We start from the raw sequence: 14,617 nt of genomic DNA on the forward strand, positions 1-14,617 counted from the left end.
TAATTGGTGGTGGGGCTGTGGGGAGCGTGAGGATGGGGGAGGAAGGGTAGGGTGGGATGGTGGGAAGCCCAGGAAGTCCTTGAGCCCCTGCCATGGGTGTCTGAGCCTGTGGGGGTGGCTGGGTGCTGCCGTGGCTGGGTCAGGGGGACTGGCCCCTCTGGGAATCGGAGCTGCTTTCACAGTTTGGGAGGGGATGCGGGGGGACCTGGGGTGGGGGGGCCTCTGAGGGCTGGTGCAGCTGCGTTGGGGGTCAGGAACGGCTCAGGCAGCTCTTGGTCCTTTGGCGTGTGAGGAGTCTGGGCTAGTGCTGGAGGAAGTTCATCATTTCCCTCGTCCTTGCGCTGGTGGGGCCACGGGCTCAGGAAGGGCCAAGCCCTAACGTGGGTTTTGCTCCTGTCTGGCCGGTGCAGTCACTGGGGCTGAGGACAGAGCCTGGGAGGCCCCAGGGAAGAACCTGTGGGAGGAGGAGAAGAGGGTGGAGGGGGATTTCCAAGTGAAAATTTCCTGCCCTCCGCACAACCTCAGCCTCACGCGTGGGGACGTGAAAGGTTGTTTTAGCAAAGCATGGAGGGGAACGTGCCGTCCTGGGCGAGGGAAGGACGGGGGGTCACTTGTCCCACCCCTCTGTACCCAGAGCTGCACGAGGTCTGGGTGACTGGGGTGATGCTGCGTGGGGGATGTGGGGTGCGTGGGGCTTTTCCAGGGAGGAGGGCCTGGCAGTCTGCCCTTGGCTGCATCCCTTCCTGATGGCTGATAAAGGGGAAGGGAAGGGAATCGCCCTCCCTGGGTGTGCCCAAGCCCGGCTCAGCCCCTCACGCACCGGGATGGTGACGGCAGCTCATGGAGGACGGCCACCGGTGGCAGAGATGGGGGTCAGGGTCTTTTCTGCTTGCTTGCCCCCCCTCCCCTGCACTGCTGGCTCCTCCATGACTCACATCCTTCGCTGCCACAGCCGCTCTCACCCCCTGCCTGGTGGGGTGGCCACCAGCTGCAGCTGGGGTTGCCCCCCAACACAACCCTCGTGGGGCTGGGGCTACACTGGCTGCCTCCCCGCTGCCCCCCCATTTTTCCTGGCTGCACCCAGCTCTCCGGAGGTCAGTGATGTGAAGGTGGCCGGGGCGGGCCCCACAGCTACGGGGTGTCCCTTGGGGGATCGGGGACACTGCGGCGCCCACAGTCCCTGCGTCAGCACCGCCACGAGCTTCAAAACCCAGCGCCGAGGCGGCTGGGGAGGAAGTGGGAGCTGAGCCCAGCACCATGTCGGAGCTGGAGCAGCTGCAGCAGCGTGACATCCCAGCAGGCCGGCAGGTCCTGCGTGACCACCACTGCAACCTCCACAGGGTCGCCGACTACTGCGAAAGCAACTACTTGCAGGTGAGGGGGATGGGGACAGCTGGGGACATTGCGGGGTGAGCTGCAGCCTTGGGGCTGGGTGTGATGCTGGGAGCCCTGGTGAGGTGGTGGTCCCAGAGGGGTGGCTGGTGGGTGAAGGCGAAGGCTGTGCCCTGGGAGCTGGGAGCCTGAGCATCCCTGTTAGCCTCCTACCCAGCACTGAACGCTGCTGCTGTTGGTTTGGTTTTTTTTCCCTTGGGCCTCAGTTTCCCTTCTTGCTCTACAGCAGCTTTTCTGCTCAGCTCTCAGAGTGGGGATGAATGAGAGTCCTCCAGGAGTTTGGTGCCTCTGGAGAAGCCCTGGGAGGGGACCAGAGACACCAGCCCTGGCTGGGCTATCCCAGGCTGTCCCCAGGGTTTCGGAGGTACATCCTGGCCTGGCAGAGGTGAGCCAGGTGCCTGCACATGCAGAACGAGCGTGAAACTCTGCTGTCACCAGTGTCCCTCCTCCTCCTTCCTGCCTGGCCCCCACTGAGGGAAGCAGTGGGGCAGGAGCTTTTGGGATGAAATAGGAGGGAAAAGGCTTGTTCTGGCCCAGTTTTCTGGGGAGGGGTCCCTGTGAGCTCGGCAGGGCATGTGTCAGTGGCCTTGCTGGCTCAAGCCAGACCCCGAGGCTGTGCCCAGGGGGTTGCATCCACCGGAGCGGAGCTGAAGGGGAAACACGCTGAGTTATTCAGAGAACTGAGACACCATCCCCAGCACAGCTGGTGGCATGGCCAGCTGTCCCCTGGGGTGGCAGGCTCAGCTCCAGCACCTGCCAAAACGGCAGCGTCCTGGGGAGGAATCACGGTGAATCCCTGGTGCTGGAAAAGGTGAATGCTGCTGCCTGCCGGGTGCCCATGTGTCCTGCCGGTGGAGCTGGAGGAAGTTTGATGCATTTGGAAAGCAGAAGGAAGCATCTTTGCTCCTGTGTGACTCCAACGTGAGGATGGAGGCAGTGGTGGCCGCATGGGGTCCCACGGCTGGGTTTCCCCCTCCAGGCGAGTGACAAGCGGAAGGCGCTGGAGGAGACGATGGCGCTGAGCACGCAGTCCCTGGCCAGTGTGACCTACCAGGTCAGCAGCCTGGCCACCGCCTTCCTGCGGTTGCTGGACCTGCAGGCGGCCGAGCTGCGGAAGGTGGAGGCTGACGTCAGCTGCGTGGCCCAGGTGGGACCATCCTCTGACCAGCACCAGCGTGTGTTGGGGTTTGGGTTCTGGGAAGGGGGGTTTGGGCAGCTCGAAGGGGCTGAAGGCCCTCCTCCCCTGCAGCTTCAAGAGCCCGTTGGCCCCCTGTAGCATCACCTTGCAGTGGAAGTGCAAGACCATCTCCTTGGGTGGTGGTGGGGGTCACCCAACATGTCATGGGGAGACAATTCTATCTGGGGCTGGGAAACTGGTCTCTGGGGTGTTCTCCCAGTCTGGGCACTTGCAAGTCCCAGTGGAGGGGGGACCTTGGGAACTGCCTCTGAAATCTCAGAGAGGCCAAAATGGAGTATTGGGGCTCGGGGTGTTGGCCTGGTTGCCACACTTTCCCCTTGCCTGGCCTCGTCCTCCCAGAGCTTAGGGACACTAGTGTGGCCACCCACCCTCTTCCTGGCACTTGGAAGCCACCTGGAGCCTTTCCAGCCACAGGAGGAGAAGGGACACTGTGGTCATGGTGGAAGCAGCAGGAAAACAGCTTCAAGGTGGCTGAAGCTGACGCATCCCCCTGCCACTGCCCTGTCCCCCTGTCCCCTGCTTTAGGAAGGCCCAGGTCCTCTGTGGTGGCATGAAGGGCACCACTCGCCCTGCTGTGATGGAGCAGAGCAGGATCTGCCCCGGTGGCTTTGGCTGGACCAGAGGGTTCAGGCTCAGTCCCCATGCTTCCCTGCAACCCCTCCCTTACAGGCAGGGAGACAGGGCTGGGAAGGGTGGTGGGACTTGAAGGCGGCAGCAGGAGGTGAGGAGAACCTGGGATGGGACAGTGGGGACAGTGTCATCTCCGCAGAGGGTTGACATGCACAAGGAGAAGGTGTCTCGCCGGGAGATTGGCTCGTTAACTGTCAGCAGGAGGTTCCCGTCCTACCAGAAGATTATGCCCCCCCCCAGCCCACCCTGCCTGGAGCCCTACTACAGGAAACCCCTCAACTTCAGCATCCTGGATGACATTGGCCATGGCATAAAGGTCAGCCCAGGGCTGGGAGGGTGTCCCACAGGGGTGAGGGGGCTTGGATGGGCTATCTTGGTCCCCAGTGTCCCCAGTGTTGCACTGATGGCTGTACAGGTGGGCTCAAACCGCTCCTTGATGGAAAAGCGGGGTCTATCTGTGCCCCACAGCCCACTGGGGCTCGGTGGTCCCAGCGTGGGGAGTGGGGACGTGGTCTGGTGCAGAAAAGGTAAACAACACTCAGCAAAGACCATTGGTGCTGCTGGGGCTGACGCTGAGCTGCAACGCTCCCACCCCACGGTCCCTTACTCAGCACCTAAATGGCCCAGGCAGGGGTTTCTGCAGCCCAGCAGGTGCGAGCTCCCAGCATGGGGCTGGAGAGGAAGTGGTGGCACTGGGGCTGTGGTTCCCACGGTGGCGGGCGCCTCTTGGCCGCCTCCACACCGCAGCGCCGGCGGCTCCTTCCGCTCGGCTGCTCCCGTCGGGGGGGCCCAGCAGAGACCTCAGGGTGCTGCTTCCCTGGGGTGTGTGTGCGTGTCACGGCCATCTGGGGTGCAACGAGTTTGTGGGGCAGCTGCAGCCCCTCGCCCGTCACATCTCCGTGTCTCCCTGTGCCCACAGGACCACAGCACCCAGCTGTCCCGCACGGGCACCCTGGCTCGGAAGGGGATCAAGTCGACAGCGCAAGCTGTGGGCACCCTGGGGTGAGGCTGTGGGTGGGGATGGGTGCAGGGTTGGGGGCTTTGCCTTTCCGTGTCACCCAGCGGTGACATGTGGCGTGGGCTCGCCTGATGCTGCTGCCATCAGGGTGCCATCCGTGTGCCAGGCTGGGGGCTCAGTGGCTGCTCTTCCCGCAGGAGAAGCACCCGCGTCCCTGAGCCCATCCAGCCACCCGTGGTTCCCCAGGGCAAACTCTCAGCAGCCTCCTCCACTTCCTCGCTGATATCCGTCAGGTACTGGCACTTCTCGGGGTGGGGGCGGGCCTGGTGGGTCAGGAGACCCCAGGGCAGCCGCTGTCATTCTGCTGCTCAGGGGACGTTCTGCTGCAAAGGGATTTTGATTAAAAATACGGGTTTTGGGAGTGGGACTGCACCCTGGGCGGTGCTTGTCTCTAGAGCAAAGATACCCTCTTATGGGGAGGGTCCCTGATGGGGCAAATGAGGCGCAGTGCTGGGCAAGGGGTTTGCACAGGCTTGGCACACAGATGTCAGCATCTCCTGCCCACATGATGACCACAGCGAGTGCCACTCCCTCCTGGCATGGGGCACATGTCTGTATTCAAAGAGTAGGGGGCAAGGCCAGCCCCCCAGGCTGGTCCTCCCACTCTGACACTGCTGCTCCCCCACCCCCAGCTCGAGCGGAGCCCCGGCAGCCCCCTGTGAAGGCATCCCTGTCCCACCACCGCTCCCCTCCCTGCTGGGGCCATCCCCACCGGCTGTGGCTGCCATCCTGCCGCCCCCACCTCTCCCTGGGGACCTGCCACCACCAGGCGACATGGACATGCCCCCACCAGACCTCATGCCCCCAGGTGAGTGCTTGGTGGTCCAGAGATGCTGATCCTGGGGGGTTAGCAGGGATATGGGGGGCTGCATGTTGCCTCTGCCCCCCATGGAGCCCTTTGTCCCCCATTGATTTTGCAGCCCGCGATGATCTCGAGACGCTGCCACCACCAGCTTTGCCTGCCTTTGAGGATTTGGCCCCCCTGCCACCACTTGCTGCAGAGGACCCCCCTTGGGTTCCGGAGAACTACCTGGAGAAAGGTACAGTGGATGCCCAGATCCCCCAGTCTCTTTGCCATGGTGCTTTTGGTTGAGCTCCTGCCCACACTCACGGCACTGAGGGCCCAACTCTGCCCTGGCATCGGCTGGGGCTGGGATGCTGAGCAGTGCCATGGTCTGCTGACATCCCCTGCTCCTGCACTTCCCAGCTGTGGCCTGTCCCTTGTGGTGGCCTTGCTGGGCTCCATGGCCCCCTCTCCCTCCTCTCGCAGTGGTGGCCCTCTACCCCTATGCACAGCAGAAGGACAACGAGCTCTCCTTCCAGCCTGGCGCCCTCCTCTTTGTCACACGACGCTACTCGGACGGCTGGTGCGAGGGCGTCATGGGTGAGGAAGTGGGTTTCTTCCCCGGCAATTACGTGGAGCCCATCTGAGCACCAAGGGCAGGCAGGCCCCTGCACACCCCCCCCCCCCCCCCCCTCCTGGATCGGCTGCATCCTGCTCCTGCTCGCAGGGCTGCGCTTCGCCTATCAATTCTGGCTTTGCACAGCTCAGCCCTTGCATGGGCAGCCAGACCGGGTGCCACTGCTGGCACTGCTGCACCCTGACAGCTACCAGCACCCAGAACATCTCCTGCCTGGCCCCTCTCCCATCTTCTTTTTTCATGACAGCAGCACTGGCTCCTGCCTGGTGCTGGGATGGTTTAGCACTGCAGTGCTCTCAGCTGATGGAAACGCAGCGGGCGGCATGTTGGTCCTGTGGACGGATCCTGGTGATGCTCCTGGCCCCACAGGACCAAAGCAGAGAAATGGGGGACAGGGCCAAATGCCCACAGGGACGCAGAGGAGAGCAGCACCCAGCTGTGGACCCAGGGAAGCTGCATGCTGTCCCCATCAGCTTGAGACACAGATGGGGATGAGCCAGGGCCCGATTCTCCAGCAAAGGGGTCCCCACGGGGGCCCCTGCAGAGCATCGCTTGTAGCCCAGCCCCACTCCGCTGCCCCCACTCCAACGCAATCCCACCACCTTCACCAGCCCAAGGAAGAGAAACAACATGTATGTGCAACTCGGAGAGCTGTTTCATGTCCAGGTTTATGCCCTGGATACATCTTGTGTATCTGCAATATATATATATCTCTCTATATATATATGTATATTTTTAATTCCATGGCTTTAAGTTCCACACAGTTGAACAGGGTCCGAAGGAGGAAGAACAAAGCGACGGGAAATGAAATAGAGGAGGAACACCTCAGGGCTGCTTTGGTTATTTCCTTACTGCTCAGGTTTGCTGTCAGGGTTTCTATGCTTTGGAGGAGTTACAAGCCACCCTCGGGAGCTGGTAAGGCTGTGGATAAATCCAGGGGAAGCCAACACCAGAGAGCAGCGAATACTGTAGGTCCCCCCTGCAGAGTGCAATTAGAAGGGGCAATTAATACTGCAGTGGGGCAGGGGGACGCGGGGGAGTTTGTCCACTGGGGACCTGATGCCAGGAGAAGGGCTGCAGCACCACACTTCCCGGGGGGAGGTTCAGCACCTCTAGACCAGGTCAGGAGGGAAAATGCCCCCCCCCGCCCCGGGGTAAGAGAGGAGCCCATACAATCCAGCAAAGACAAGCAGATGAGAGCGGTACTAGCTCAGGGTGAGGAGGAACCTGTCTGCCCTGGGGACATGGGGATGTTCTACCCTGGAAGCAGATGCAGAGGATGGAAGGCAAGGGCAGCTCGTCCTCCCCACGAAGGATGCAGTCAGTGTGCCTGTGCCCTGGGCAAGTAGGTGGGGATGGGACAGAGGAGGTTTTTTCCCAACGTACCCCTTTCCAAAAGGTTTACTATTCCTCATGTCGTGTTTTTTCAGAGAATAAAGTCTCAAGGGACAATTAACTCTTATCACAAGGCTCAGCAACTGGGCTGGGAGCTGCCCTGCCCCGGTGGGATGCAGAGGGCGAGCCAGGAAGCCCAGGCAGCACAAATATCCTGGGTTAAACCTCCAGCGACCTCACGAAGAGGCAAGGAGCGCTTTGAGCATCAGGTTCAAGGCAACAGCACACATCCCCCGGCATGGCCGGCAGTGGTCGGGCAGTCGAGGAGGATGAAGGCAGGAGGAAGGCAGGGCCGGCCCGCAGGGAGCCGGCTTCTGCTCTTTCAGGAATTGCTCTTGTCAAGTCAAAAGGGAAAAACAAACAAACAAAAAGTCACCATTAGTGTTGGCAAACACCCGCACTGGAGTCGATGTCCAAGCTGCATAGAGAAAGGCTTCAGCTCACCATGGCAGGGGCAGGAGGAGGGGGACAGAGACAAAGTGCTTTAATCACCGGGGAGAAAGGAGCGTGGAGAGGAGAGGCAGGAAAGCAGCCCAGGAGCGGGGGCTAAGCGAGTAGTACTGATGAGTGTGGGGTACCCCCCGGCTTCTCCTTTCCCCACTGCTTATAGTATGCAAGTCTCTTCTGAGCCATCCTCAACACTTCTTCTTGAGAACCTCCTGGAGATAGCGGGTGACCTCTGCAGCTGACTCCCAGGGGATGACAGTGGCCTGGAAGGCTCCAGGCTGCTTCTTCTCCATCTCCTGGGTCATCCGGTGCATGGGGTAGCCCTTGCGCGGGAAAGCCACGTCAGCTGAAGTCAGAGTCACGGAAGGGCAGAAGTCATTGGCACCATCCCCCACGTACAAGACCCTCTCGAACTCCACCTCCTCCTGGGCTCTCTCTGCCAGGTACTCTGTCAGGATTTTGCGTTTGCACATGTTGGCCGGGCAGTCAAGGCACTTGTGGCTGTGGTAGGGCCCCAAGGTGAGGTATCCCCTCTTGTCAAAGCTGGATGGATTGCTGAAGATCTTGCGGAAGAGGGAGTAGAAACCGGCTGCCCTCAGATTGCATTCGATGCCGAACATGTTGGCATCAGAGATGAGGATGATTTCAAAGAGCTCGTGGTTCTTGGAGAGGAACTGGAAGAGGTCCGGCATGCCGGGGGACAGGGGGATGTTCTCATAGACAGTCTTGAAGTCCCCCATCTTGACCCCCTGGTCCCCCATGTATGCCAGGACACGCTGCATGTACTCGTTGTAGAAGCCCTCGCGGAAGGTCTGTCGGATGTGCTCTGGAAGCGCCTGCCCTGGTGCCGCCCGGACGATGGAGTCATCGCTGTTCTCATTGATGATGGTCTCATCAAAATCAAAGACGAGGAGGTATTTAGGAGGCCGGGGGCTGGCCATACCAACACCCTGCGAGGTGGAAGGATCACACCCAGCCGTTAGTTCGAGGCACTTTGCTTTGGCCTTGGGCACAGTGATGGTGGCACCCACAGCAGCAAGAGGCTACCTGACCCCCAGGCAGATTATTAGCCTAGCAGGGCTTGGCGGGGGAGGGGGGCTAATCCCCTGCTGCCATACCTTGCCCCGGCCCTAAGGCATTTATCCTGCCTATAAAGAGATCATTTTGTCACCACTAATCCTGTTCCTGCAGTCAAGGCGGTCACTGGGCCGAGCGACCGCCACACGTCCTCCCAAGGGACATGGAGACAGTACGTGCCTTGGGGTGTTTTGTGCAGGGAGGGTCCCTGGTGGGGGTTTACTCTGCTCCCGTCCCACCCCTGAAAAGGGGTTTGTGCCCCTGAAGACCCCTCTTGCTGCTGGGACAAGTCTGGCTTTGCCTGACAGAGGAAAAGATTTTGTAGGTTGATTTTTGCTCTGTCATTCAGACGCAGTTTCCCCCTGGTCAGGCTCTGCAGGCTCTGGGGAAGCCCAGGACAGCTCAGAGCTGCCTCCTGCTCTGCTCTAAAACCAAAGCAAACCCACTGTGCCAGCAGGGTGCTGAGCCGCAGGCCCCAGCCCAGCCTCCCTCAGCTACAGCCACCGCAGCCCCAGCAGCACCCGCTCACCTCCTGGCTGCTGCCGTGCTGCCCGCGGCCAGGGCTCCGCAGGATGGGGACCCGAGTCCTGCTCCCAGCCCCTGGGAAGAGGGGGGACAACCCCGCTCACAGAGGACAAGAGGGGTGAGAATGGCACTGACCTTAAACAGGCATGGCAGCCCAACGCCCTCACAGCACCTTTTCATTTTAAGACCATCACTCTGCGGGCAGCGTGTTGCTGAAGGCAGGGCTCAGGGCGCAGGGCTCAGGGCTCGCTGGGCGGCTCTCCTGCCTGCAAACCACAGAGAAGGGGGGGTTTGGTTAATGCCTTGGCTTTTCCCCCCTGCCACCTTCGGGCACGGCACCAACCAGCACAGCACGGACGGCTCTATGTCCTTCAGCCAACTCCCAAGCTCAGGACCTTTTGTACCAGGAATGGAGGAATTAAAGGAGTCCCCGGAGAGCGGGGTGAGCGGGCAGAGCCCGTTTAATGCTTCTGATCCCTCCTAATTCTCCCAAGCGCTTGGGCTTTGCCGTATGTGAAAGCAGCCAGCAGAACGGCTCGGCAATAAACCCCAGCAACACATGCCCTGTTCCAAAATTGCCCTGATTTTCTTCCAGTATAATTAGTTTGGGGTGTTTATTCTAATGGAGTAATTATCCTGGCATGAAACCGGGTGCCCAGGCAGCTCTGGCGAGGATGTGCCAGGCTGCTGCCCCGCAGCGAAGGCAGAGCCCAGGATACGTCTCCCGAATTTTGCCGACCTCTTGTGGTCCATGGCGACAGAACAGAGCGATGGGCAACCTCCAAAAAACAGCCTCGTGGCCAAACCCAGCTGGAAACTCAGGCAGACGGTTAGCCGGAGGAATAACACACTGGGACACGGGAAATTTTAACTGGTCACCAGTAGCTTAGCTTAGCTGGGGTCAGGAGATTTTAAATGATTTTTTTTTTTTTTGTCATCAGCATGGCTACAGGAAGAGTTTTTCAGCTGAAGGTGATTTGTGGGGGATTTGCCTGGATTGAAGCCCAGCATCGAACTATTTTGAGCACAAATGCGATTCATGACTCTGCTAAAATAATAAACCACAACTGCACCTCAGAGGTGGCACACTGCAAAAAGAAGTGGGCACTCAAAATTAAACCCTGGGTTGAAATCTTGTAAAAGCGACTTTTTGTGAAACCTTTCAACCAAATACTAGTTATTTCTTTGCAGAAGCACCCATTAAAAGCTGAAGTTTATTGAGAGACATCATTTGAAGCCAAATGATGCTACAGCCAGCCTGGCAGTGGGATTAGCCACCATGATTTTCAGGTCCAAACCCAGAGAAACAGAAAAAAAGATTAAACTAAAGAACGAATAATTGTAATTTTTCTCATGATATTCAGCTGCCAGCAGTGAGAAAATAATTTGGGTCTAAGCCTTACGGAGACTTTGTGGTACCAATGCGGTGGCACAGGGCAAGAGCCCTGGACTGTCTGGTTAATGCTGTGGATACTGTTATGGGCAGCTTAAGGGACAATGTGGAGAGGGGAGCTAACTTGCTCCAAAAAACCCTCTTCTGGGCCCAAGGGTTTTGCATGTTGCAAACCAGGAAAGGCTAACAGCAGACATCTCGGAATCTGGGCAGATGAGGTCAGGCACAGACCTAACAGCTACCTCATACAGTCTCTAGTCCCTTCAGCACTTTTCAGCTGACCACCTTCCATGTAGCCACCATCTGAATTAACATTTTGTTATGTACATAAAACCCTGACCTACGAGCTGGGGGAGAGCCAGTCTGGTCTCTTTTGGCTTACTCCAGCTCTCCTCCAAGAGCTGACCAGCATGAAGTCAGAAGCAGCATCGTTCACCTCAACCTCATGCTAATTTATCCTCGGCAGAGCTCCCTGCAGCTCTTGCCTCCTCTCCCCATCTCCCTGGCATCACTTTGCTGTTCGTGGGCACTGACAGCCCCAGCAGGGATAAATCCAAGAGCTGGAAAACAAAAATCAGTTGCTCTACCAAGCTCCTTGTCCCAGTGTCACCGGCACTGCCACCGCTGTTGCACAGAGGCTCCCCCCGATGCAGCTGCCCCTTCGTGGGTCTTGGGGGAGGACAGAGGCCACTGGGCCCTTTCTATGGGATTTCTATGGAAAACTATAATCCGTGAAGTCAGCTTGGACAATTGCTGCCCCCATCTACCGGTGGGAGATCGGAGCATCCCTGTCATGCTTCTGCAAGAGCCGCTTTCTGCTCTCAACCATCCCCAATGCAGCTCTTAATAGTATCAAAATGTGCACTGCTTTATGCAAAGGAGGAATTAAAATCTAAGCCAGTGTTATTTAGCCAGTAAAGGTTCAGGATGGGAATCTCATGGCTTCTGGGGGCTGTTGGACAAACTGCATCCTTCCTGCATGTGCTGTTTTCCCCTTATGACACAGAAAAGGCAGATACCGGCGTTAGGAGTGAGCCAGTAAACCAGTGCTCATCCTCTAAAGACAAGCAGGTTGAGCTGTGGGGTCTAGCAGCAGCCCTGACTCTGCCCTGTGCAGGAGGGGAGCAGAGATGAGAAAAAAATATTTAGCAAACCTCCCAGCCCTCAATTATCCCGCTAAATCCAGCCAGGAGCCGGCAGCGCCCGTGGGCACACTGCTAGGAGCGTGGGATGGAGCAGCAGCCCCATCCGGGGTAGGGAGAAGTGAAATCCCTGCAGGACCGTGTCGCTGCTCCCAGTGGAGCTATTTCTGCACGGAGATGACTCACCCGGCAGCTGCCTCCCCGGAGCGTGTCCGTCCACCTTCTGCAAAAAAGGGACTCCCTCCAAAATAAAAGAAAAGCGGCCGCACTTCCTAACATTATGTAAAGCCTGAATGTTGAAACAGAAAATAAAAACAGATATTTGCTCATTAATCGTGTTAAACATAAAGAAACAAACGGAATTTGGGATGAGGGTCAAAATATGCCTGCTTAAATTGGTGAGCTGCTGGGCTCACCACAAGAGCAATTTCCCAGGGTGGTTTATCCCCAAAATCTCAATGTTTTCCTCCCCTCTGGCAATACCTCCAGCCATCCCTGGGATCCTCCTGCTCCAGAGATGCCCAGGGAGGAAAGGCTGAAGCCCAGCAATATTTGCTGCCCTTGTTACCTCCACAGATCAGCTCTTGCTGTGCATCCTGGCAGACCCCTGCACTGCTGTGACTTCGGGCTTAATCCTGCACCAGGCACAGGATCAGGCCCAACACGAGCCCCCATCGCACCCGGGCGAGCCTGGACAGGGATCAGCACCTGATCCCAGAGCCAGGACACACTGAAAGCGAGGGGGCACAGGGCACTTCCCAACTGCAGGCACAGTCCCTGGGCTGGTTTTAACCCCCCGCTGTACTCCGCTCTCACCCAGTTTGAACATTTTTAACCTTAAACAAAAACATTTGATGTTTCTGGTGTGTACAACATGTTTGGGTCTATTTAATTTTAACTCAAAGCCCAACCCCTGACCTTTGGCAAACTTGTTTGCCCACCCTTTTGACGGGCAGAACAAGAGGACAGAGTCCTGCTGCCCCAAAAGCAAAGGAGGGGAAACCCTCCTCTCCGGCACCACCAGGCACGTCATCGGGATCACGGGACAATTTCACCATTCCTGGAATAAAACCCAACCCGCTACCATCCCCGGCTGTCCACACAGCTCCCGAAGCAGAAGCAAATGCATAAATTAATAACAAATCACCCAGACAGCAGAGCTCACGGGGGTGTCTCAGCCAGCCGGGACGCCCACCGCACATCACTGTGCCACCTCGCCCTTCGTGGGTCCCACTTTGTCCCAAATGCCCCGGGCAGGGGCAAACGGGAACAGGAACAGGGAACGGGAACATCCTCCTGGGGCTCACGCTCCCAGCCGGCACGGCATGGGGTCACCTCAGGTTATGGGGATGTTCCATTTTTTTTTTTTTTTTTTATGGTGTTTACTTTTCCTGCTGCCTGCCAGGAAGCCGCGGCGTTACCGCGGCCAAGCTGCGGCCGTCAGGGCCAGAGCTCTCTGCTCTGCAACAAAAAAAATTCTCAACCCCCCCGCCCTGGACCAGGTGGTTTTGGCCCCAAAACGCTGCAGCTGGGCAGGCAGTGGGTGCTGGGTTAGCAGCTGGGTTGTGGGTGCCCAAAAGTGGATCCCAGTTGCTGCATCCCACGCTGCGGGGATGAACCCACCGCCGGGCACACGCATCCTGTGGCCTCTCGGTGCCAGCCCGGTGCCAGCTCCCTGCGGACAGAGGGGCCGGGACTGGCGGCAGCTGCTGTTCCCACTCCGGTACCGGTTCGTCCCAGCCCACTGCCTGGTGAGCAGGGCCGGTGCCCGCTCCCAGTATCAGTGCTCTGTGCTGACCAGTGCCTGCTCCCGGTACCCACTCCCTATACCGGTGCCTGCTCCCTGTACCGGTGCCTGCTCCCGGTACCGGTGCCCTACGCCGGTACCGGTGCCAGCCCAAACAGGGCTGACTCATGCACGATCCCTGCAGGATCCTGCCCGGTCGGCACCTCCCGGTACGGGCAGCAGCCGCTCCAGTCCTCCGAGAGTCCAACCAGGTGGGGGACGCCCCGGCACCGGCACCAGCCACCCCGGTCCCCGCAGGGTCCCACCGGATCGGCACTTCTCGGTGCCGGCCCCCGCCAGCGGGGACCCCCACCCAGCGGGCACCTCCCGGTACCGGCACCAGCCGCAGCGATCAGCATCTGCCGGTGCCGACACCCGGTCCGCGGAGCCTCCTGCCCGGTCGGCACGTCTCGGTCCCGGCACCGGCCGCTCCGGTGCGGACTCACGCCTGATCAGCCCCCGGAGCCCCCTTACCGGGTCGGAATCTCCCGGCAGCGCCCGGCTGGCCCCGGTGCCGGTGGGTGCGCTGCCAGCCCGGCGTCTTGGCCGTGGAAGGAGCCGGGCACCGACGGCTGGGGAGCGGGGCTCCGCGGGTGCGCGGTCCGGTGCGGCGAGGCCGGCACCGCTACCGGGGCTGCCGCGGGCGCGGCCCCTTTAAAGCGACGCAAACGGAGCCGCGGCGCCGCTCCGCGGAACAACCGCAGCCCGCGCGCGTCACCGCCCGCACAGCCAATGGCAGCCGCGCCGGCGCGCAGCAAAGGGGGCGGGGCCCGCCGACGCCACGCCCCCAACCCGCGGGGCGGGGGGCGCTATGAAGCGCGCAGCCCCCGCCGCGTTCCGCGGAGAGACCGCGTTAGCGCAGCGCGGGCGCGGTTTTGCTCCCCAAAGCGGCACAACCCCCCCGCACCAGCCAATTCAGCAGTTTTGCAATTTAACCCTTCGGGGGGGATTTTCCCCCAAAACAAGGGGCGAGCGCAGGGCGCAGCCCCCGCGGCCGAGGGGTGCGCGGAGGCGCTGACCGAGAAAACCGCACAAATCCTCCCCAAACCCACACCGGGGGGGCAGCACCCCCCGCGCCCACCTCCCCGGCTAATTTTAGGTGCTGGCGCTGCCCCGGGACACGGGATTGCAGGGTGCCCGGCCAGGCTGCGCCCGCACCCCAGAGTACTCCCCTCGGCCCCGGGGCGCTGCGG

At 59.9% G+C, this 14,617-nt stretch overlaps 3 protein-coding genes across 4 annotated transcripts; 2 read left to right on the forward strand and 1 right to left on the reverse strand.

Moving 5' to 3' along the window:
- The first annotated feature begins 244 nt into the window (after positions 1-244).
- Positions 245-6,374, forward strand: ABI3 (ABI family member 3). Its single transcript, XM_027806532.2, has 8 exons — positions 245-1,374; positions 2,372-2,539; positions 3,360-3,536; positions 4,140-4,222; positions 4,376-4,471; positions 4,871-5,046; positions 5,159-5,278; positions 5,509-6,374. Exons 1-8 carry the CDS (start codon positions 1,258-1,260, stop codon positions 5,667-5,669), a joined length of 1,098 nt encoding a protein of 365 aa, XP_027662333.2. The 5' UTR covers positions 245-1,257; the 3' UTR covers positions 5,670-6,374.
- Positions 5,983-7,008, forward strand: LOC129734409 (uncharacterized). Its single transcript, XM_055697729.1, has one exon. It carries the CDS (start codon positions 5,983-5,985, stop codon positions 7,006-7,008), a length of 1,026 nt encoding a protein of 341 aa, XP_055553704.1.
- Positions 6,310-14,147, reverse strand: PHOSPHO1 (phosphoethanolamine/phosphocholine phosphatase 1). 2 transcript variants are annotated; one of them, XM_055697730.1, is made up of 4 exons: positions 13,899-14,147; positions 11,825-11,927; positions 9,239-9,369; positions 6,310-8,451 (listed from the first exon to the last, which is right to left on the reverse strand). In XM_055697730.1, the coding sequence occupies exons 3-4, from the start codon at positions 9,281-9,283 to the stop codon at positions 7,690-7,692; spliced, it is 807 nt and encodes a 268-aa protein (XP_055553705.1). In that variant the 5' UTR covers positions 9,284-9,369; positions 11,825-11,927; positions 13,899-14,147; the 3' UTR covers positions 6,310-7,689. The 2 variants fall into 2 exon arrangements, with proteins under 2 accessions (XP_055553705.1, XP_027662354.1); XM_027806553.2 differs by lacking the exon at positions 13,899-14,147 and adding an exon at positions 12,207-12,289.
- Positions 14,148-14,617: the final 470 nt, after the last annotated feature.

This window comes from Falco cherrug, chromosome 20 (assembly GCF_023634085.1).
Source record: "Falco cherrug isolate bFalChe1 chromosome 20, bFalChe1.pri, whole genome shotgun sequence".
NCBI lineage: Eukaryota > Metazoa > Chordata > Aves > Falconiformes > Falconidae > Falco > Falco cherrug.

Excerpts from the sequence above, each read along its gene's own strand:
- PHOSPHO1 (XM_055697730.1), bottom strand. The coding sequence starts at position 9,283 with ATGAAAAGGTGCTGTGAGGGCGTTGGGCTGCCATGCCTGTTTAAG. Across the intron at positions 8,452-9,238 it reads GGCTGCCATGCCTGTTTAAG|GGTGTTGGTATGGCCAGCCC; the intron begins GTCAGTGCCATT and ends TCCACCTCGCAG.
- LOC129734409 (XM_055697729.1), top strand. The coding sequence starts at position 5,983 with ATGTTGGTCCTGTGGACGGATCCTGGTGATGCTCCTGGCCCCACAGGA.
- ABI3 (XM_027806532.2), top strand. The coding sequence starts at position 1,258 with ATGTCGGAGCTGGAGCAGCTGCAGCAGCGTGACATCCCAGCAGGCCGG. Across the intron at positions 1,375-2,371 it reads GCGAAAGCAACTACTTGCAG|GCGAGTGACAAGCGGAAGGC; the intron begins GTGAGGGGGATG and ends TTCCCCCTCCAG. Across the intron at positions 3,537-4,139 it reads ACATTGGCCATGGCATAAAG|GACCACAGCACCCAGCTGTC; the intron begins GTCAGCCCAGGG and ends CTGTGCCCACAG.